At 36.1% G+C, this 23264-nt stretch overlaps 1 protein-coding gene across 1 annotated transcript in view; it reads left to right on the top strand.

The window, feature by feature from the left end:
- CYP20A1 (cytochrome P450 family 20 subfamily A member 1) overlaps positions 1 to 22871 on the top strand; it is a 42480-nt gene extending 19609 nt beyond the window's left edge. Inside the window, exons 6-13 of the mRNA XM_055398781.2 lie at positions 1797 to 1875; positions 3742 to 3857; positions 4685 to 4739; positions 7611 to 7731; positions 12392 to 12503; positions 13569 to 13633; positions 22344 to 22433; positions 22611 to 22871. Of these exons, the coding sequence (XP_055254756.2) occupies positions 1797 to 1875; positions 3742 to 3857; positions 4685 to 4739; positions 7611 to 7731; positions 12392 to 12503; positions 13569 to 13633; positions 22344 to 22433; positions 22611 to 22761 (789 nt within the window). The 3' untranslated portion in view covers positions 22762 to 22871. The remainder of the gene's footprint in view (positions 1 to 1796; positions 1876 to 3741; positions 3858 to 4684; positions 4740 to 7610; positions 7732 to 12391; positions 12504 to 13568; positions 13634 to 22343; positions 22434 to 22610) is intronic.
- The last annotated feature ends 393 nt before the right edge of the window (positions 22872 to 23264 follow it).

Here is a 23264-nt window from a genome sequence, read left to right as displayed (position 1 = left end):
TAGTTATTTTCCCACCAACATTAGTGTGCTCTTTCCTTGTGTTTTTGACACAGTTATTCATCTTTTAAATATTTGCCTATCTAGTAAGTAAAAAATGATCTTTCGTGATTAAAATTTGTAATTCTCTTCTTGTTTGTGAAGTTTAACATTGTTTAATATTTTTGCGAGCAACTTGTGTTTCTTTTTTGTGGGATGCTTTCTCATGTCCTCTACCTGTATTTCAGTCAATATCTTTCTTTTTCTTACCAATCTATAGTGTTTTTAAAAAGACTTTTTTTTTTTTAAAAAAAGCAATTTTAAGTTTACCATAAGCCTCTGTTTTTGACTGTCAGAGTTGTGTATAATGAATCTCTCAGCCATTAGTCAGGTTTAGTTCAGGTTCTCCTACCCCAGCACTGTGAGTCTGCTACAGTAAGACGTGCCTCCCCATTTTCACCTCTCCAGTCTTGGGGGCCTCAGTTCGCCTAGGGCCCTATTTTATCTCAGAGATCCAAGAAGAGCTGTTGATTTTTTAGTCTGTTCAGCTTTTTTTGTTGGGGTGGAATAGCTAAATTAACTCAACTTTTTCATCGTAAATTTTTATCCTGTGCTCTTTGTTGTACTTAGGCACTTCTTTCTCACTTAAAGGGTATTCCTAATATAAACATTTGCTGCACGTTTCTACAGTACATTTAGTAGTTTAATTTTTTACATTTAAATAGTCTGAAAGGCATCTCTTTGTAAGATAAGACTTGAGGACTCATAACTATGAATATTTTTAAAATATTTATTTTCTTTTTTCCACAAGTTCTTTCAGAATTTCTCAATTATAAAGAAAATTTTTCGGGACTAGGTGTCCAGTATTGAAATCCTATTGTCTACTCTCTCTAAAACTTTAGACTAAAATTCTTTTTTAGAAATAAAAAATAAATAAATAAAACTTTAGACTAATTTTTAACCTTTTTCTAGATCTTAGCCAGTGCTTACCAGTTAATCATCTTAACTTTATCTTTGAGGTGCACAGCAACAGGGAAGAGTGAAGTCGCGTGAAGTTGCTCAGTTGTGTCTGGCTGTTTGCCACCCCATGGACTGTAGCCTACCAGGCTCCTCCATCCATGGGATTTTCCAGGCAAGAATACTGGAGTGGGTGGCCATTTCCTTCTCCGGGAATCTTGCCGACCCAGGGATCCAACCCAGGCCTCCCACGTTGCAGGCAGACTCTTTACCGACTGAGCTACTAGGGAATCCCTTCCAGTTATCATGGTGAAGTAAAAATTTGGAATTCGTCTTAGTTGGTAAAGAGTCTGCCTGCAACGCAGGAGACCCAGGTTCAATGACTGGGTCGGGAAGATCCCCTGGAGAAGGGAATGACAACCCACTCCAGTATTCTTGCCTGGAGAATCCAGTGGACAAAGGAGCCTGGCAGGCTACAGCCCATTAGGTTGCAAAGAGTCGGACACGACTGAGCGAATTCCATTTTACCACTTTACAGTGAATTTTACTTATCTACCAGTGCCATTGTAATAGAAAGTTGAGAATTTACTCTACTGCTATTTCCTCTTCCTTTTCATTCATATTCCTTTGAAAATAAGGAAACTGACTTTTTAGTTATTATTAGTTTGAAAGTACTTTGAATGAAATTAGTAAGATATATTTTGTGCCTTATCTTCAAAGACAATGGAGTAAATGATTTCCATGTGAAAGGGAGAGTTTAACAGTTCTGTTGGTGAGACAGGTTCTTCAGTTATTAGCTTAGATTGCTTGGTATTATTTGGAAAAATTACGTACTAAATATAGATATACTTTCCTATCTTCAGGTTTGGTCTGAGATTGGAAAAGGCTTTCTGGATGGATCACTTGATAAAAGTACAACTCGGAAAAAACAATATGAAGATGGTAAGTTTTTTCACTCTTAGTTTTTAGTAAAGACAAAAGGAAATGTACCCAGTTTTAATAGGGTTATATCTGATTCATGAAGTTATAGGTCACGTGTTTTTTCTTCCTTTTATGTTTTTTCCTGCATTTCCTATTGTGAAAGTTTTTCTTAAATAAAAGAGAGGTAAAGGCTGTCAATTAGTCAATAAACTCTAGCACTTGCTCAGAATGAGAGTACTATAGTGCTGGTATAGCCTACAGGATTAATGGAAAGTGCGAAGGTACAGTCCTGGGAAAGCAATTTAAAAATGCATGTTAAGTAAGAGTTATAAATAATGAGTGAAATTATCTAAAATAAAATATTCATGAATATCTTTGTAGTAATATTTCTACAAGTAGAAAAACAGAAGAAAATCTAAATATCCAACAATAAAGGAATTATTAAGGACATAATATCAACATGATGAATGTTATAAAAGAAATGTAACAAAATAAAAAATTCTTGCTATTATAATGTTGAGTAAAAAAATATTTATATATTTTATAAATACATCCACATGACCAGGGGGAGAAAGAATATTCCATGTAGAGGAAAAGTAGTTGCAAAGTCCTTGAGGTAAGATTCTTCCTGATATACTTGAGGTACAACAGGGGACTCTATGGCTGGAGTGAAATGAGTTAGGCGAATAGAAGACCAGAAAGACTGATGGGAGTGGAACAGGTTTTGTCTGGCTTTGGTGTGACTGGGCTGCTCTCATCTCTGGGCTCAGAACAGAAGCAGGGAAGCTAATTAGGAGGCTACTGCTTGGACTGGGTGGAAGGTAGCATAAAATAGAATATTTTTTTAAAAAAAGAATAAGGGAGAATAATTCTGTGTTTTGAAAATTAGAACTGCCAACATTGATGGCCAGATTAGATGTGAGGTATGAGAGAAGGAAATACCAAGGTTTTAGACCTGAGTAATTGGAAAATGAAATTGCTAGGAAATCAGATGGGACAGATACTATGGAAAGATCCAGTTTTGAGGGGAAGATCATGGCTTCAGTTTTGGATATGTTACATTTAGTATACTTCAGACATCTCACTGGAGATGCTGAGTAGATTGTTTGATACGAGTCTGAAATTCAGGGGAAAAAGGTCCTAACTGGAAATTTAAATTTGGGAGTGTTCCATCTGTAGATTGTATTTAAAACATGAGAATGGTTATCATCAAGGTAATGAATATAAATAAAGATCTAAGAAAAGAAGTCCTTGACCTTGGGCATTCCATCATTAAGAAATTGGAGAGATGAGAAGGAACTGACAAAGGATCCTTAGAATGAGCAGGCAGTAAATTGGGAGCAAAGTGTGAAGCCCAGGAGAGTGGGATCCTGGGAGCCAAATGAGAAAGTGTTTCCATCAGGTGCTGTGATAAGTCAAGTAAGATGGGGCCTGAGAAATGATCTCTGGATAATTTTCTTGGAAGTTGGATTAATCTTCTGGGTTTTAGAAATTTACTTTTCTGTTTCACACTTGTTGGAGTCTCTAAATGAGTGATGCTTGAGTTGGGAGAAGAATGGAATTAAGAGGACAGAATTTATAAGGAAGGTGAATAATACCAGCAGAGGGGTATGTGTGTAAAAGTCCTCTAAGGGGCTAGAATCGTTCTACTTCTTGACCTGGGTGTTTGATTTAGTTACTTGTTAAATTGTGCATATATGTTTTATGCATTTTGGTACATGTGTTAAAGTTAGCAAAAAGGAGAAATAATAGAGTTTAAATTAGCTTTAAAAATTATGTTATTATTCTCTTAACTGAAAGTTTTACTCTGCACATAGAAACATTGTAGAAATACAAAAAATTGTTCAATCCTCACAAATGAAAATCTTTTTTGTTTTTTTCTCTAAGCCCTTCTGCAACTGGAATCTATTTTAAAGAAAATCATTAAAGAACGAAAAGGAAGGAACTTCAGTCAGCATATTTTCATTGACTCCTTAGTACAGGGGAACCTTAATGACCAACAGGTGATGTAATTCTTAAATGTTTATCAAACAAAGGATAATCAGACATGTATAAGTGTGCTTTTTATTCACTTTAACCCAGATGCCTTCCTAGAATTCAATGGCTTTTTCCTTTTTTATTATACATCATCCATAAATAGTATTTAGATTTGCTGTACTGTTATTTAGCTCTTGGAAGCAGCTATATAGTATCTAATATTTGAGTAAGCAGATATTGAACTAAAGTTCTCTGGTTGTTACAAAGGAGGACTTGGGTAAGCCTTTTTCAACTAAACAGCTCTGTCCACATGACCAGATGTGGCAGCGTGGCTTGTTCCCAGTGTGGATCTGTTACTCCAGCATACCACTGGGTTACTGTGTGTTTATGGCGGTGTCAGGCACATGACAGGAGTGGAGCCATTACTGCCACACATGTTCACTGTAGGAATCTTCTGCCTCCTCTGTGGATGTAAGTCCTCACAGACAAAAAGTGTGGGTACAGAAATTAAATCACGCTCCAGAACAGTGACAGGCTCCTCACTCTTACTGAGTCTTCATTGCTGCACTCAGCCAAGCTAGAAAGATAAGACTGAGCCAGTTTGTTTGCTCTGTCATGAGCCAGTAATATTACTGGATAAGTGTTACTATATCAAAAATGCAGTGCAGTGTTTAGGTTGGCTTTTACATTATATAGATTTTATTCAAGTGAAAACTTCATAAAGGAATAATATACTTTTTTCCTTTCCTTAATTCCCAATTCTATACTCTAGATGATTTTACTAGGTCTAATACAGGGTCTAATACAGGCCACCTTACATGTCACACTTTCTAAACTTAGTTTTATTTCCTAGATCCTAGAAGACACTATGATATTTTCTCTGGCCAGTTGCATAATAACTGCAAAATGTAAGTATAAAGTGATTTCTTTTTGAGATAGATTATAAAATACAGAAAGATAAAGCTATTCTAAAATAAAGGAAATACTGTTTGCAAGATCTCTTTATAATTTCCCTTAGCTCTTATTTTTTATTCCTGTTTGAAAGGCTAGATTCACACAGTGCTCCTCCCCCCGCACCCCACACCCCCACTTTGCTTAACCCCAGGTGCTCTGTGCCACCTCTGAACATTGCCATAAATTTCCTGACACAGTTTATGGATTGTGAATTCTAGTTAGTGCCTTTAAAATGAACTGCTATTGACACCTTTCCAACCAGAGCTGTAAGCTTTTCAGTTTCCTGCTGCGGCTTTTCACTTTGACTTCAATCCTGTCTGCTATTAATAAGATCTACCAGCAGCGAATATAGGCCACAGAATAATGATTTAAAAGAACTTCTTGGTGAAATTAAAGGTGATTATTATTTTAAATTCTAAAATGGGTGATCCCATTTCTAAGCTTTCTTACTGGTTTTGAGTTTATCAGACTACCATTTATTTATACAATTTTTAAGAATTTGTATATCCGTAAAATTATGTTAACAAAAAATGCTAAAGGAAGTATTAAAACACAAGTTGAAAATCTAAAGAATTTATATTTACTTGAAGGATTTTGTTCACAACTTTTTCTGTTTAAGAAAATTAAAAAAGGATGAGTACAAATGTGAAGTTCCTATAAGTTTTTCTTCTTTGTATACTTTTTTGGTATCTAGAGATGTACCAGATTTTATAGATTAAGTGGAATATAGGAGAGCATGTGTCACAAATAATGTCTTGAACCTTAAAAAAAAAATACTTGTTTAAAAAATGTATTACTGTTTAAATATATCTTTGCTGAAGACCTTCAAATAATCTGAATCAGGGACTTCCCTGGTGGTCCAATGACTGGACTTCATGCTCCCAATATAAGAGGCCTGGGTTTGATCCCTAGTCGAGGAACTCGATCCCCCGTGCTTCAGCTAAGACAAAATGAAGCCAAATAATTAAATAATAATAAATAAATGCTTAGAAAATTTGAATCAGTTGTACTCTGGATATTACAAAAATTTATCATTTCCAAGGTTGACTTAATATTTTAATCTTTTTTGTAGTTTTGGGGGAAAATTTGAGTATTGCTGTTTTTTTGCATGTTGATTGGTTGTTTTTTAAAGCACCTCTGAAATTTTGAGAGGCACAGCCAGCAGGAAACCTTAATTAAAGTCCCTCCTCTGCGACTTAGTAGCCTGAAGCAAGATACTGACCTCTACATTTTTTTCCTCTTCTGAAATAAAAATGACCTCCAAGGTTTCCAACTATAAATTGGTGTCTTGATTCAACATTGTAATTAAGTGGCTTAAAATCACATTTTAAAGCTATACTCTCTGTCTTTTAATAGTTGTTCAAAAAAAAGTGTTTGAGGTTATTTTTAATAGTTATACAAAAAAACAGTGTTTGAGGTTATTAAACAGTTATATTAATTTTAAATGATAATGTAGTCAGTCAGGGTGTAGAGTGCCTACTGTATCCAAATCCTTGTGCTAAATCTTTCAGTGTTATATATTGCTACATATTATTGTAAGATTGCATACATGTACATATATACTGTCTGCATGAGTTTTCACATCGTTTGTGAAATAGAAGTTCTACAGTTCACTCACAAGCCATAATAAAGAAACACATATAGGAAAAAAGTTAAAGTGAGTTACTCATATGCCTTGTATGAACTCTGGATGTGAATAAATTATCAAAATAATTGAGTACTGGGTAGCTATTGATTTTACTGATAATAATATTAAGTGCAGAAAGTGAGTTATGTATTTACATTGGATTTGGATAATATGTGACTTTGGCAAATATTTAAAAAAATTAACTTTAAGGCCAATTTAAGCTAGCCCTTTAGCTCAGGAAAGAGATAATAAATAGAAATTGAAATTATTAAACACAGTTGAAAAAGTACTTGACGTAGAAAAAGTAGAGCTGTAGATAGAGCTATGTCAAGCTTAATCTTAGGAAAGAGATGCTGTATGTCTGGATGGTTCCATTTGAACAGTTATAATCCCAGTGGATCCCTAAGGGAAATATAACTTTTATATTTATTATGTAATTAATTACCTTTTGATTTCCTCAGTGGTTATAATCTGTAAGCCATTTTAAGAAAAAGTAAGCCATAAGCCAGTGAACTCCAGTATTGGCATTCATCAGAATAATTGTGATATTTGTTAGAAATATAGATACCTTGGACACACCCTAAACCTACTAAGTCAGGAACTGTGGATGGTAGGATTGTGTCATCACACAGTCTCTGACTCCCAGGAGACTTTTGAGAACCACTGTCCTAAGCAAGTAATCAGTTTCAGTTCTTGAATCAGTGTATTACAAGTAAAAACTTAGAAACACTGATTTATAGGTAAGTCTCCTGCTATTTTGATTTGTGTGAATCATTTCATTAGGGCTCCTGAGGAAACTGACAAGTCAACTATTTTATTTTACATGGTCGAGTGAACCAAACAGTCCATCACAGTCGCCAGCATTTAACACTTCCCCAGATATGAAGTTTATTTATTATCATTATTGTTTTGCTTAAGGTAAAATACATCAAGTGCCTTTGACTACTTGCCAATTTTATGAAAGAAATTTTCTAGATTTCACTGTCTCTCTTTAAGAATATTCTGTAAATGTTTATGTTCTGTTGAATGAAGCACAAATCTCATGAACAATCTTGTTTTATCTTCTGGTTGCATTTATGTATCTTCTGTATCAGGGGAAAAAAAAGAAAATACTGAAAAATAGTAAGTTTGTTTTTTATTCAGCACCCAAACTATGAATTCGCTGCTTTAATTGTTATTAATATAAATTTTCTCTTAGTGTGCACCTGGGCAATCTGTTTTTTAACCACCTATGAGGAAATTCAGAAAAAACTGTATGAAGAGATTGACCAAGTTTTGGGGAAGGGACCTATCACTTCAGAGAAAATCGAAGAGCTCAGGTAAGAACCTGAGGAAAGGGAGGGGAGATCTTTAAAATTTGAATTGGTTTATCTTATTTAAAACTAATGCTAATATGTAGGGAAGCTATGTATTTTTACAGGACTTAAAGTATTTACATATAGATTTTAAAAGATGACTTAATTTGCTTTTTAAAATCATAAGGTAGTCTTGGGAAACTTTTACATGGGCCTATATAAAATAGCATCAGTGATGTCTAGTAAGTGGAACATTCATACACTGATGGTAGGAATGCAAAATGGTACTGTTCTGTTGTAAAACAATGTGGCAGGATCTTATGAAATTGTACAGTATGACCCAGCAGTTCTCCTCGGCATTTACCCGAGAGAAATGAAAACATGTCCCCACAGTGACCTGTATGCAAACATTTATCGCAATATTATTCATAATAGCAAAAAACAGGAAGTAGTCCAAATATTCATCAGCTGTTGAATAGATAAATTGTGTTATACGCATACAATGGAATAGTACCAACACAAAATCAATGCACAAAACAACATGGATAAATCTCATTATGCTAAGTGAAAAAAATCAAGCACAAAAACTGTCTACAGTGTGTTTCATTTAGGTGACATTCTGGAAAAGGCAAAGCTATTGTGATAGAAAGTAGGGCAGTGATGGCTGGGGCCAGAAATGGGGAGGGGATCAACTGCAAAGAGGCATGAGGAAAGTTTTCTAGGGAGAGGGAACTGTTAGATATCTTTCTTGTGGTTGTAGTCACACAATCCTATACGATGACTAAAATTCATCAAACTTTACAGGTAAAATAGATAACATTTTTAATGTGTAAGTAATACTTGAATGTAAAAGATTCTTAAAAATAGCAACTGTGACTTCTTAGGGGGTTGGAGGTCTGAGACTAGGTAGCAAGCAACCTTACTTTGGAGCATCTTTCAACTGTAGAAAAGAAGATACAGATATAGCCATTAGAAAGAACTCGAAACCAAGGATTTCACAAGGAGACATTTGTTAGGGATTCTTTAAAATGTTGAAAGCTTTATTGATTACAATTTTTTAAAAGTAATACATACTTGTTTTTTGAAGTTTTTATTATGCAGAAGTGTATGACATGGAAGGTGAATGTCCTTTGTAAATGAGGACAAGAGAGATAACAATTGTTAACTATCTATATTATTTTTCCAGACTTTTTCTATAGATATATATGTATGTATTTAAAACAAAAAAATTAAAAATATTTTAAAATACAAAACATGTAACTCTTCTGTAAATTCCATGTTTTCTCTTAGTGTGTTGTAGATAGTGTTCTATACGTAGTAACTCCACCACATCTAGTCAGTGAGTAAGTTTTGTTGATTTTATTTTCCAAACAGCATTTAGTTAGAAGTTTAGTTTTAGTTCTTTCCATTGTCCCCCACCCCCACCCATGAGGAGCACCACCAACTTGTCTGGGGCATTTCAACAGCCTTGTGTCTTTCGTCCTCCTATGAACGTGAAACCCTTTGTGACCCCATGCACTCTACAGTCATTGGAATTCTCTAGGCCAGAATAGGTAGGAGTGGGTAGCCTTTTGCTTCTCCAGGGGATCTTCCCAACAGGTCTCCTGCATTGTAGGTGGTTGTTTACCAGCTGAGCCACGAGGGAAGCCCAAGAATACTGGAGTGGGTAGCCTATCCCTTCTCCAGTGGATCTTCCAATTCAGGGATCAAACTGGGGTCTCCTGCATTGCAGGCAAATTCTTTACCAACTGAGCTACTCCAGATTGCTCTTGGAGCCAGTGTCTGTACACTAATCTCTTCAGGTGCTTTAAAAATATACATCAGTTCAGTTCAGTCGCTCAGTTGTGTCCGACTCTTTGCGACCCCATGAATCACAGCACGCCAGGCCTCCCTGTCCATCACCAACTCCCGGAGTTCACTCAAACTCATGTCCATTGAGTTGGTGATGCCATCCAGCCATCTCATTCTCTGTCGTCCCCTTCTCCTCCCACCCCCAATCCCTCCCAGCATCAGAGTCTTTTCCAGTGAGTCAACTTGTCGCATGAGGTGGCCAAAGTATACCTGAGGCTAATCCCAAACCAACAGTCTCTGGGCATCAGAAAGTTTCAGAAGCTTCTCAGATGATTCTAATGTGTAGTCAAGGTTGAGAATCACTATACTAGTCATCTTTCTGTATCTGGGAAGTTTTATCTGATCATACTCCCCTGTTTAAAATCCTTCAATGACTTCTGGTTCCCTTAAGATAAAATTTATACCCACTAACTTGGCTTATTAGGCATTTCAGCTTTACTGAAATTCTTTTGTTTCTTCAAATGTAAAGCATTATTTTTATTTATTTATTTATTTTTACTTTTCAGGTGTCTTCATTTTATTTCAGTGTGTTGCCTAAAATTCCTGCATCTTTACTGTGAATAAATGAACTTCTCAGCTTTCACCATTTGTCTATGGCTGTCGGGTTACGATTTCTTGCTCCCTTTCCTAGCTCTTTGGTTTCCCACTCTCTAAGCCACCTTCAAGTTAAATTTTTATTTAGTTCAATATTTTTAAGAAATTAAATCTGGTACAAATTTAGATTCTTGTTTGAAAGGTGCTACTGATGCTGCTAAGTCATATCAGTCGTATCCGACTCTGTGCGACCCCACAGACGGCAGCCCACCAGGCTCCTCTGTCCCTGGGATTCTCTAGGCAAGAATACTGAAGTGGGTTGCCATTTCCTTTTCCATGAAGCACTATTTTTAATCTTCTGACTTTTGGCTACATTCTCTCTTCCTCTGTCCTCTAGCTGAGTCCAGTTTTTTCTTTAGGTCTCAGGCTAAGTGTTTATTCATCTGCAAAGTCCTTTCTCCAGTTGGGTGCTCCTGCCATGTGTTCCCCAACACCCTGAACTTCCTTTATCATAACAGTTACTGTGCCTTTTTAATTGTTCATCCTTGATGTTCCTTCCTCTTTCCTTTCCCCTGCCAACTAGGCTTTGAAATTCTTTGAGGGTTTTGTCTTGTTGACTGTTGTAGCTTCGTATCTGATGCAGTGCTTCTAATGTGGTAGGTACCTAAAATATATTTGTTCAAAGAGGAAAGGATGTTTCCTTTTTTTTTTTTTTGATGTTTTTAGAAATTATAAAAAATCAATATTCCTATGCTTATATCTTTGCAAATATTTTCAAATCTTTCTATTAATAAGGTCCGAGAAATGAGATAATTATTTAAGAATGTAGGCAGTAGTGTAGTGTTTACGGTTAGGGGCTGTGGGGTAACAGACTTGGGTTTGAATCCTGTCAATACCACTTACCTGCTGTGTGATCCTTTTTTAAAAATTTAATTAATTTTAATTGGGAGGCTAAGTACTTTACAATATTGTGGTGGTTTTTGCCATCCGTTGACATGAATCAGCCACGGGTGTACATCCCAAACCCCCCTCCACCTCCCTCCCCAATCCCATCCCTCTGGGTTGTCCCAGTGCCCCAGCTTTGAGTGCCCTGTTTCATCCTGCTTTGTGATCTTAAACAATTGCCTCATTTTTAAAATCTGTAAAATTAAAAAACAATAATACCCATGAGTTTCTTATAAGGATTAAGTGAAATACTGCATAGAAACTATTTAACAGAACTGGTGCATAGCAAGGTTTCAATATATTTTAGCTTTTATTCTTCTCATTGTAATGCAAACTTTATATTTTCATATATATTGCCAAGTTATCCTTTATCAGAGCTTCTCTGGTGGCTCAGATGATAAAGAATCTGCCTGCAATGCGGGAGACCTGGGTTCAATCACTGGGTTGGGAAGATCTCCTGGAGGAGGGCATGGCAACCCACTCCAGTATTCCTGCCTGGAGAATCCCCATGGACAGAGAAGCCTGGAGGGCTAGTCCATGGGGTCGCAAAGAGTCAGACATGACTGAGCTACTAAGCACAGCACAGCATCCTTCAGTAAGGTTGTACCAATTTATACTTCCCTCAAGTGAATATGAATGTCTGTTTCCCTATTTTTTATTAGCATTGTCTATGACAGTATTCTTGTTCATATTTGCTAATCTGGCAGGTTAAAAAATTTGCTTTGATTGGCAGTCTTTCCATTGTTAATGAGGTTGAGTAGTTGAGTATCATTTATGTTTCCATGAGTTTTGCAATATTTTTTCTTTTTTTGTGGATTGTTTTTATATTTTCTGTCCATATTCCTGTTGGGATATTTGATCATTTTAATTTGGGATTTTTAAAGAGCTTTGATGCATTAAGGATATATTTACAGTAAATAATTTTTCTACTTGGCTTTTAATTTTACATAATGATGAGTTCAAGTATGTAGAAATTTTTCCATAGTAGTCATGTTTTTATGATATCCATCGTTTCAATATTTTTTTTAATTTTGAAGTAGAAAAGTCTTGTTAAAATTTTTATTAGATCCTTTATTAAAAATAAAGGATGCTTCTACACACAAATTTTAAAAATATTGATTTGAGTTTTCTTCTGGTACTTTTAAAGTGGTTTTTATTTGTTTAAATTCTTACTCACCTAAACCTAAACTTTATATGCTTCTAGTATACACTGTATTTTAAGCAAATAAGAATTATGATGACTGTTTCAAGTTAAGAAGGTTATTAAAATTGTTGAATGACACTTTAAAATGTATATACATTTCAAATTGATTCTCCCAAAATAAGGATCTTCAAAAAATTTTTTTTAAAACAGGTATTGTCGGCAAGTGCTTTGTGAAACTGTTCGGACTGCCAAACTGACCCCAGTTTCTGCCCGGCTTCAAGATATTGAAGGAAAGATTGACAAATTTATTATTCCTAGGGAGGTAGGAAACATTTGGTATGCTTAACCCATTCAGTTATTCTTTTCAACTCTTTTAGTGTTTATTTTTAAGTTTTATTGTTTAAAGTATCCAATAAATGCTGCCTATTGTTAAATAAAAGACAGTTGTTTTAAATTACAAAATAATATATGCTTGTTTTAAGGTTCAAACAACATAAAATAAAGACTCCTTTCTCCCTAGGTACTGCTGTGAATCATTTAGTGTATATTTTGTAGGTTTTTTCCTGTGTATATGTATTACTCTATGTATATATACATATATATGTATGTATTTTAAAAACCTAATTTATATGTGGAAATATACTCTTTATATGTTGTTTTTAATTTTTTTCTTTTATTGAGGCCATTAATACAACTGGTACTTACTGTGGATCCAATTCATTATTTTTAATGGATGTATAGTACTGCATTGTATGAATGGACAATAATTTACGTAGTCCTCATTGATGAAAATTTAGAGTGACATTAATATTTTTCATTACTACAAATTGCCTCTAAAAGGCAATTTATATTTTGAGCAACAGTGTATGAGAATGCTTTTCCTCTCCATATTCTTTACCACCTCTGGATTTATGAATCTTCTATATATTATGTGAATCATATATGAAAAATTATCTTATAATTTTAATTTGCTTCCCCTGATAATTGGAGCGATTGAACAGCTTTTCATACATATACTCACAGTTTGTATTTCTTTTGTGAATTATTTTCTTTCTAGTGAGTTTATATGTCTTTTTGTAGATTATATACATTAATTCTGTCAGTTATATGGCTAATCTTTTTTTTCTGTCATTTATCTTTTACTAATTTTATGGTGTGTTTTGTTTTTATTGGATGCTGGTTTTAAATTTTCACATAGTGAAGTCTGTTATTCCTTTATGACTTCAGTATTTTGTTACATGCTTAAGGGATACCTTCTCACCATGAGATCACCAAACTAATGGCCTGTGTTTTCTACTGTTGTGGAATATTTTTATAAGCTGGCTTTCTGGGAGTCATTTTGTCTCTGTTAGACCTTTCATAACCAGAGTATCTTTTTTTTTTGCAGACCCTTGTCCTGTATGCCCTTGGAGTCGTGCTTCAGGATCCCAGTACTTGGTCATCTCCATTCAAGTAGGAAATTTCTGTCATTGTCTTAATTTTTATGTGTTTGCATGTTTTGTGTTCTCTTTCTAAGTTTTGAGGAGAAATTCAGTATGTAACAGTGCTATAAAAGCGGAAAGTCACCACCTTCCCTGTATGTCTTCTGCTCACTACTTTCTCTTTCATGAATCTGCTGTCTTCTACTCATTATTTCTCCTATTACCACTTCTGTCCCAAGATCTATTTAATTACTTAATCTCTACAATTATCCTTTGATTTCAGTGGTATTTTGGAGTTCTGTTACTGGTAAATGGGTATTGCCGATGCAGTTTCTTTGTTTTCATTCTGTTGGTCTCAGTTATTAAGCTCTTTGGTCGATTTCAGAAAATAGGTATTGTGTGTATATTGTGTGTGAGAACAGCAAGGGAGGGGAAAGGTGAAGAACAAAGCTGATACAGTTTGCCTCCTCAGTAGGCATCTGGTAAAATCTGCCTTAAAGAAGTAGGTTAAGATCTACTGGCTTGAAAGAAGGTTATATGTTGAGTTGATGAGGGCTAAGACAGCTATGTGACAGGCAGGGGGCAGAGTTGATGGCATGGTTGAAGTAAAAGAAAAACCTACTTCCAGAGTATAAGCCTGGGACATTTAAGCATTCAGTAATTTTAGTTTTTCATGTTACAGTGATATTAAAGGGAAATCTATTAACAAATTAAATAACAATACTTCAAAATCTGCTAAAAAATTAAGTAAATTTAATATTCCAAGGGGCTTTCATAGCAGAATTAGATACACATTTGTAAAATAAAAATTTTATAACTTATAAAATATTAAAATTTCACATTTTAAAATCTTAAAAAAATTTTCATGTGGAAAAATGCCAAATTTTTGATAAACTTTTATATGTAATACAAAAAGCATAAGAACTTTGCTAGAACTTTTGACACTATTCCTATCCTCAAAACACTCAGAGAATCAGGGTCAGAGATTGAAGATACTGAAAGAAACATGTGCTAAAATGTAGAAATCATTTTTAGGGTCAAATGCGGTCAAATTCAGGAAATGTTATTAGTAATATTGTATGCCATGGAAAAGCTTTCTTCAGTTGGATACCTCATCATCCATCCCTTGTGGAAACTCCAGAGATTAATTTGTGTCAGTGCCTTGAGATGATCCTTGAGAGACTGTGTCACACTAACCAAAATGTACATAGGACCGAGGTAGACCCTGTAGAGACGATTGATGAATTACAGTTTAAATATAATTACCACACAGAGGAAGATGGAGAGGTTGACTTTTTTCACTAAATTTAATGCTCTTAAGATCAACAAAAGGTGTTGCATATTTTTTATGGCTGAGTAGTAGTCTTCAGGTGCAGAGTTTGTTCAGCTTCCACCCTTTGACCCACTAAAGGACATTTGCCTTGTTTCTAATATTTTGCTTATACGAATAAAGCTCTTACGAACATTTGTGTACAAGGTTTTGTGTGAACATGGAGTTTCATTTCTTAGGAAAAGTGCCAGAGTATGATTGGTCATACAGTTAGTGCATACTTAATTTCACAAGAAACTGCCAGACTATTTTTTATAGATTCTCAGCAGCAGTGTTTGAGAGATTTAGCTTCTCTGTAGCCTCAATAGCATTAACTATTGTTTCTATTTTTTATTTTAGTTCTAATGGGTATGTGGTAATATTTCATTGTGGTTTTTATAAGTTTTCTTTTTGAGTAACTGACATTACCTTATTCTCCTTATAGAAAACTGTCTAGACATGATTTATTTATAGAAATAAATGCATTGTTGCTTTTATTGTATTGGCAGTGTCTCAGAGGAAGAAACTCTGACTTAAATTCTGTGATTTAAATTGATAATAATGTAAATGCATCACCAACTCAATGGACATGGGTTTGGGTGGACTCCGGGAGTTGGTGATGGCCAGGGAGGCCTGGCATGCTGTGGTTCATGGGGTTGCAAAGAGTCAGACACGACTGAGCGACTGAACTGAACTGAACTCTAAACCAAGTAATGAAATATTATCAACTTAAAAAAAAAAATACTGAAATAGAATTCTCAACTAAAAAGAACTAAGGCAAACATTAAAATCCTTAGTATGGACTGAGACCAAGATGGTGATATAGCAGACTTGTGAATTTCCTTCCTCACACAGATGCTCTGCTGCTGCTGCTGCTAAGTTGCTTCAGTCGTGTCCATCTCTGTGCAACCCCATAGACGGCAGCCCACCAGGCTCCGCCACCCCTGGGATTCTCCAGGCAAGAACACTGGAGTGGGTTGCCATTTCCTTCTCCAATGCGTGAAAGTAAAGTCACTCAGTCATGTCTGACTCTTAGCGACCCCATGGACTGCAACCTACCAGGCTCCTTCGTCCATGGGATTTTCCAGGCAAGAGTATTGGAGTGGGGTGCCGTTGCCTTCTCCGACAGATGCTCTGAATGTAGAGCAATTCCCTCTGAGAAAAATCCAGAAACTAGCTGAGTGACTCCTCTACATTAGGTAAATGAGAAAATACCTGCATTGAAACAGGTAGGAAAGACTAAGACACATTCTTGCCATAAACTCCACCCCCAGCACAGTGCCATACAATCAGGAGAGAACATCCAATTCTCAGCTTCTCCCTGAAGATTAAAGGCTTTGAACCACACATTTTGTGCCCCAGTTTTAAATGTTCCCACCTGAGGGATGGGCTTCCAAAACATCTACTTCAAAAGCCATCTGAGCTTGCGTCCCTGAATCGCACAGGACTGTAGCCAAGAAGCAGTTCTTAATGGGAGCATGTTGGGAGCACAAGCATTCACCATGGCTGTCTCCACAGGGCTCAGCATAGAGGGAACAGGCAAAAAAGCCTATCTCCCAGTCTTTCCCTGGAAGGGGGTTGATTGCTTACAAGCTGCAGCCTGAAGATCCAACTTCTTAATGAGCATGCATTTATAAATACTTGCTGTGATCCTCTCCAGAGCCTATGGGAGTCAGTGGACATACCCCCAACCTTCTTCTAGTTCACTCCAACCATAAAACCAAGTTGCCAGCATCTCCCTTTCACACACATCGAGTGTCCCAACTTTTATGACTGCCATCGAGGGAGGGATATGCCCCAAATTTCCCTGCTCTGTTAACTGGCACGTCTTCCATTCATAAGTCCCACAGGATCATAGCAAACAAAGAAGCATATGTTAATGGGCATGGAGGTACTGGCTGTAGTTAGCCCCTACATTTCAATGCATAGCCAGCAAAATGCCTATCTCCCAGACCTTCTCTGGAAGGAGTTTGACTGCATACCTAAATAATTTAGTGTATTTTCAAAATTCTGAAAACCTAGTATTTGGATAACACTGTCATTTGCTACATATTTTATAATCTTGTGTTGTAAATTGAGTTAAATAATGATGAAAAATAAAATTGGAATTACCTCTTACCCTGAAAATAAACAAAATAAGTGTTATAGAAGTTTTTAAAAAAACCTCAGTACTTGAGATTAGGTTACCTATTTATTTTCATTTATTAATCCTTAAAATTGTGAGATATTTAACAAATAGTTGGCTGTCTGTGTGTCTTTTTTGGAGAAATGTCTTTTTGGATCTTCTGCCCATGTTTTGATTGTGTTGTTTGTTTTTTTGATCTTGAGCTGCATGAGCTGTTTGTGTGTTTTGGAGATGAATCCCTTATCAGTCACATCATTTGCTAATATTTCGTCCCATTCTGTGCGTTGTCTTTTCACTTTGTTTATGGTTTTCTTTTCGCTGTGCAAAAAAGTTTTTAGGTTTAACCAGCTCCTATTTGTTAGATTTTACTTTTATTTTCATTACTTTAGGAGGTGAATGCAAAATGATATTGTTGTGGTTTATGTCAAGGAGTGTTCGTCTGCCTGTGTTCTCCTGTAAGAGTTTTATGGTATCCGGTCTTACATTTATATTTTTAATCCATCATCAGTTTATTTATGTGTATGGTGTTAGAGAAGGTTCTAATTTCATTTTTTAACTGTAGCTGTCCAGTTTTTGGACACCACTTATTGTTATTGTCTGTTCTCCACTGTATAGTCTTGCCTCCTTTATTGTAGATTAGTTGACCATAGGTGTGTGGGTTTATTTCTAGGCTTCCCATTGATCTCTGTCTTCAGGCCAAAATCATACTCTTTTGATCACTGTAGCTTTATAGTACAGATTGAAGTCAGGGAGCCTGATTCCTCCAGCTCTGTTTTTCTTTCTCTATATTGCTTTGGTCATTTGGGGTCTTTTGTGTTTCCATACAAATTTTAAGTTTTTTTGTTTTAGATCAGCAAGAAATGCCATTGATAATTTGATAGGGATTGTGTTGAATCTGTAGATTACCTTGTATAATACAGTCATTTTGATATTTATTCTTTCAATCCAAGAATATTGTATATCATTCCATCTGTGTCATCTTCGATTTCTTTCATCAGTGTCTTATAGTTTTTGGAGTATCGGTTTTTCACCTCCTTCAGTTCAGTTCAGTCGCTCAGTCGTGTCCGACTCTTTGCGACCCCATGAATCACAGCACGCCAGGCCTCCCTGTCCATCACTAACTCCCGGAGTTCACTACAACTCATGTCCATCGAGTTGGTGATGTCATCCAGCCATCTCATTCTCTGTCGTCCCCGTCTCCTTCCGCCCCCAGTCACTCCCAGCATCAGAGTCTTTTCCAGTGAGTCAGCTCATCGCATGAGGTGGCCAAAGTATTGGAGTTTCAGTTTTAGCATCAGTCCTTCCAATGAACACCCAGGATTGATCTCCTTTAGAATGGACCGGTTGGATCTCCTTGCAGTCCAAGGGACTCTCAAGAGTCTTCTCCAGCACCACAGTTCAAAAGCATCAATTCTTCGGCGATCATCTTTCTTCACAGTCCAACTCTCACATCCATACATGACCACGGGAAAAACCATAGCCTTGACTAGACGGACCTTTGTTGGCAAAGTAATGTCTCTGCTTTTTAATATGCTGTCTAGGTTGGTCATAACTTTCCTTCTAAGGAGTAAGCGTCTTTTAATTTAATGGCTGCAATCAGCATCTGCAGTGATTTTGGAGCCCAAAAAAATAAACACTGTTTCCACTGTTTCCCCATCTATTTCACCTCCTTAGGTAGGTTTATTCCTAGGTATTTTATTCTTTTTGATGTGATGGTAAGTGAGATTGTTTCCTTAATTTCTCTTTCTCATCTTTAGTTGTTAGTGAATATGGCTTAAAACACATGAAAGATGCTCAGCATTACCAATTATTAGAGAAATGCAGATCAAAACTACAGTGAGGTATCACCTCACACTGGTCAGAATGGTCATCATTAAAAAATCTACAAGCAGTAAATGCTAGAGAGAGTGTAGAGAAAAAAGAACCCTCCTATACAGTTGATGGGAATGTAAATTGCTACAGCCACTATGGAAAATAATATGGAGGTTTCTTAAGACTCTAAAAATCAAGCTACCATATGATCCATCAATTCCACTCCTGGGCATACATCTGGGGAAGACCATAATTCAAAAAGATACATGGACTCCAATGTTCTTTGGAACACTATTTACAATAGTCAAGTCATGGCATCAACCTGTGTTCCTCAATAGAGAAATGGTTAAAGAAACTGTGATGCATATATGCAATGAAATATGTTGTTGTTTAGTCGTGAAGTCACATCTTACTCTTTTGCAACCCATGAACTGTAGCCCACTAGGCTCTTCTGAATCTTCCCGACCCAGGGATTGAACTTGTGTCTCCTGCATTGGCAGGTGGGTTCTTTACTACTGATCCACCAGGGAAACCTGCAATGGAATATTACTCAGCCATAAAAGAGAATGAAACATGGAGAATCCCAAGGAAGGGGGAGCCTGGTGGGCTTCTGTCTATGGGGTCACACAGATTCGGACACGACTGAAGTGACTTAGCAGCAGCAGCAGTAGCAACATGGATGGACCTAGAGATTATCATACTAAGTGAAGTAAGTTAGATACAGAAAGACAAGTATCACATAATATCACTTATATGTGGACTCTAAAAGAGTGATGCAGATGAACTTATTTACAAAACAGAGACAGACTCAGGGACTTACAAAACTTTCAGTTACCAAAGGGGAAAAGTGGGAGTGAGGGGTAAATTAGGAGATTTGAATTAACATATACACACTACTATATATAAAATAGATAATCAACAAGGACCATCTATATAGCATGGGGGACTCTACTCAATATTCTGTAATAACCTATATGGGAAAGAAACCGGAAAAAAGAATAGATCTGTGTGTATGTATAACTGAATCATTTTGCTGTTCACTTGAAATAAATGCAACATTGTAAACCAACTATATTCCAATATAAAATTAAAAAATTTTTTTAAGTTAGAAAAATCTAGTTTCATTCTCTTTTAACCTGGAAACATAGATATCTTCAAGTAAACACTTAGGGTCCCAATTTTCAAGTTAGTTTACAAAAGGAAAAAGTTGATTATATTTGATATAATTTTTCTATAGATTCTAATGTAAATAGAGTATATCCTAAAAGTAAAAGATAATTTACACTCTTTAAAAAGACTAGGAAAGCAGAATTCTTTTTTTTTTCCTCATAGTAGAGTTTAGATCTTTTAAAAACATTTGTTTTTGAGGCGAATTTTTATGCTCCTTGGTGGGTTGATTATTTTGTTTTAATATATCCATTTCCCCATGATTCTTTACAGAGTAAAACTTTTTTTCTGTACAGTAAAAAATCCTTGGTGATGATAGTTTAGTCACTTAAGTCGTGTCCAACTGTTGCGATCTTGTGGACTGTAGCCTGCCAGGCTCCTCTGTCCGTGGAATTCTCCAGGCAAGAATACTGGAGTGAGTTGCCGTTTCCTTCACCACAGGATCTTCCACACCCAGGAATTGAACCTGGGTCTCTAGCATTGCAGGCAAATGATTTACCAACATTTCCTTCACTTATTAATAAGTCTGGGTCTCATGTAATATGATTTTGATGTGTATAATTTTAAGTCTGGTGACTTCAATTTTAAGAAATGAAATTTAATTGAAAAGGCAATATAAAATGCTTTGCATATTGTTTTGATGGTCTCATGTAACATATTTTGAATACTCAATGTAAATACTCACTATGTGATTTTGTGTGATTTATCCTTAAATCTCATAAGTGATATAAGTGCCTGTTATGCTTGTATTCCTTTATGGTTCTAGAGAAATGTATTTTGTGCCTATTGTTTAGAAATAATAAAGTAAGCAAAAAGAGACATATGTTCAGTAGTTTTAGAACATAAAAGGTCAAAATGAAATATAATGTGACAGCAGTTTCTATCTTTAGTAGTTTTTAAACTTTATTACAATATATGAAACGAATCACCAGTCCAGGTTCGATGCATGATACAGGATGCTCGGGGCTGGTGTACTGGGATGAAACAGAGGGATGGGATGGGGAGGGAGGTGGGATGGGGGTTCAAGATGGGGAATACATGTCCACCCGGGGCAGATTCATGTCAATGTATGGCAAAACCAATACAATAATGTAAAGTAATTAGCCTCCAATTAAAATAAATAAATTTTAAAAAATAACAATAATAGCTCAACAATATGTCAGCAAAAATATAATCAGTTCAGTTCAGTTCAGTCGCTCAGTCGTGTCCGACTCTCCGCGACCCCATGAATCACAGCACGCCAGGCCTCCCTGTCCATCACCAACTCCCGGAGTACACTCAAACTCATGTCCACAGAGTCGGTGATGCCATCCAGCCATCTCATTCTCCGTCATCCCCTTCTCCTCCCGCCCCCAACCTTTCCCAGCATCAGAGTCTTTTCCAGTGAGTCAACTCGTCTCATGAGGTGGCCAAAGTATTGGAGTTTCAGCTTTAGCATCAGTCCCTCCAATGAACATCCAGGATTGATCTCCTTTAGAATGGACTGGTTGGATCTCCTTGCAGTATAAGGGACTCTCAAGAGTCTTCTCCAACACCACAGTTCAAAAGCATCGATTCTTCGGCGATCAGCTTTCTTCACAGTCCAACTCTCACATCCATACATGACCACGGGAAAAACCATTGCCTTGACTAGACGGACCTTGGTTGGCAAAGTAATGTCTCTGCTTTTTAATATACTATCAAGGTTGGTCATAACTTTCCTTCCAAGGAGCAAGCGTCTTTTAATTTCATGGCTGCAATCAGCATCTGCAGTGATTTTGGAGCCCAAAAAAACAAAGTCTGACACTGTTTCCACTGTTTTTCCATCTATTTCCCATGAAGTGATGGGACCAGATGCCATGATCTTTGTTTTCTGAATGTTGAGCTTCAAGCCAACCTTTTCACTCTCCTCTTTCACTTTCATCAAGAGGCTTTTGAGTTCCTCTTCACTTTCTGCCATAAGGGTAGTGTCATCTGCATATCTGAGGTTATTGATATTTCTCCCAGCAATCTTGATTCCAGCTTGTGCTTCTTCCAGCCCAGCGTTCCTCATGATGCACTCTGCATATAAGTTAAATAAGCAAGGTGACAATATACAACCTTGACGCACTCCTTTTCCTATTTGGAACCAGTCTGTTGTTCCATGACCGGTTCTAACTGTTGCTTCCTGACCTGCATACAGGTTTCTCAAGAGGCAGGTCAGGTGGTCTGGGATTCCCATCTCTTTCAGAATGTTCCACAGTTTATTGTGATCCACAAATAAACTTTATTACATACCTGTGTTCTTATAATGTAAATACATGCCATGCCAGTGGAGCTCTGTTTGACTGGCCCCAATTCTTCTTTTAGGTTTGATCCAGAGCGTTTTGATGATGAATCTGTAATGAAAACTTTCTCCTTGCTTGGATTTTCAGGCACACGGGAATGCCCAGAGTTGAGGTGAGATGATAAAATGAAAGGAAAGATGTCAGGCTTTGTACTTAAAATTTTGATAAGATTGAGATGACTGTTGATGAGAATGAACAATCTGTATAAATTGTATAAATTAAGTTTAAAAGTTAAATTGTATAAATAATCGTTAATCTTTGGTAACCATGTCATTCTCTTCCTGACTAGGTTTGCCTATATGGTGGCCACAGTGCTTTTGAGTGTTCTGCTGAGGAGACTGCACCTCCTTTCTGTGAAGGGACAAGTTATTGAAACTAAGTATGAACTGGTGACTTCATCCAAAGAGGAAGCTTGGATCACTGTCTCAAAGAGATATTAAAATTGTATGCATTTAACTTTGTTGAAGAAAACGATCATTTAGAAAATCTGTATTGAATCCTTTTAGAAACCAAGCATCATTGTATAAAATAAACACCTATTAATACTTCATCACGTGAATTTGCATTTTTGTGTACCGGAATTTCTTGATGCACCATATATTGCACTTGGTGCACACTTATATTCATTGAATCAGTATAGTGATCATTTTAATGGGTGGCCTTCTGCTTTTAACTTTTGTCTTACACTTTCTGTGCCATTATTTTCATTATCTTAGCCTTGGTTTGATTTCTAAAATTAATATTCTTGAAGATAAATTATTTTGCACAGTAATATTTTCCAAATATTCATAAAAAAGAAAAATAATATTAACTCCTTTTCATAGTTACGGTAAATCACCTTAAAGGGGGGAAAAAGGACTTTTCATAATTTTATTTATTGGATTAATGTTTTTATTTTCCAAGTATAAATTATTTTATGTTTAATTATTGTTATTCAGTTCAG

This window comes from Moschus berezovskii, chromosome 2, assembly GCF_049115385.1.
Source record: "Moschus berezovskii isolate FMDL1 chromosome 2, NW_MosBer_1.0, whole genome shotgun sequence".
NCBI lineage: Eukaryota > Metazoa > Chordata > Mammalia > Artiodactyla > Moschidae > Moschus > Moschus berezovskii.
Note: the sequence above shows the minus strand (reverse complement) of the source record. Positions and strands in the feature narration are given on the sequence as shown.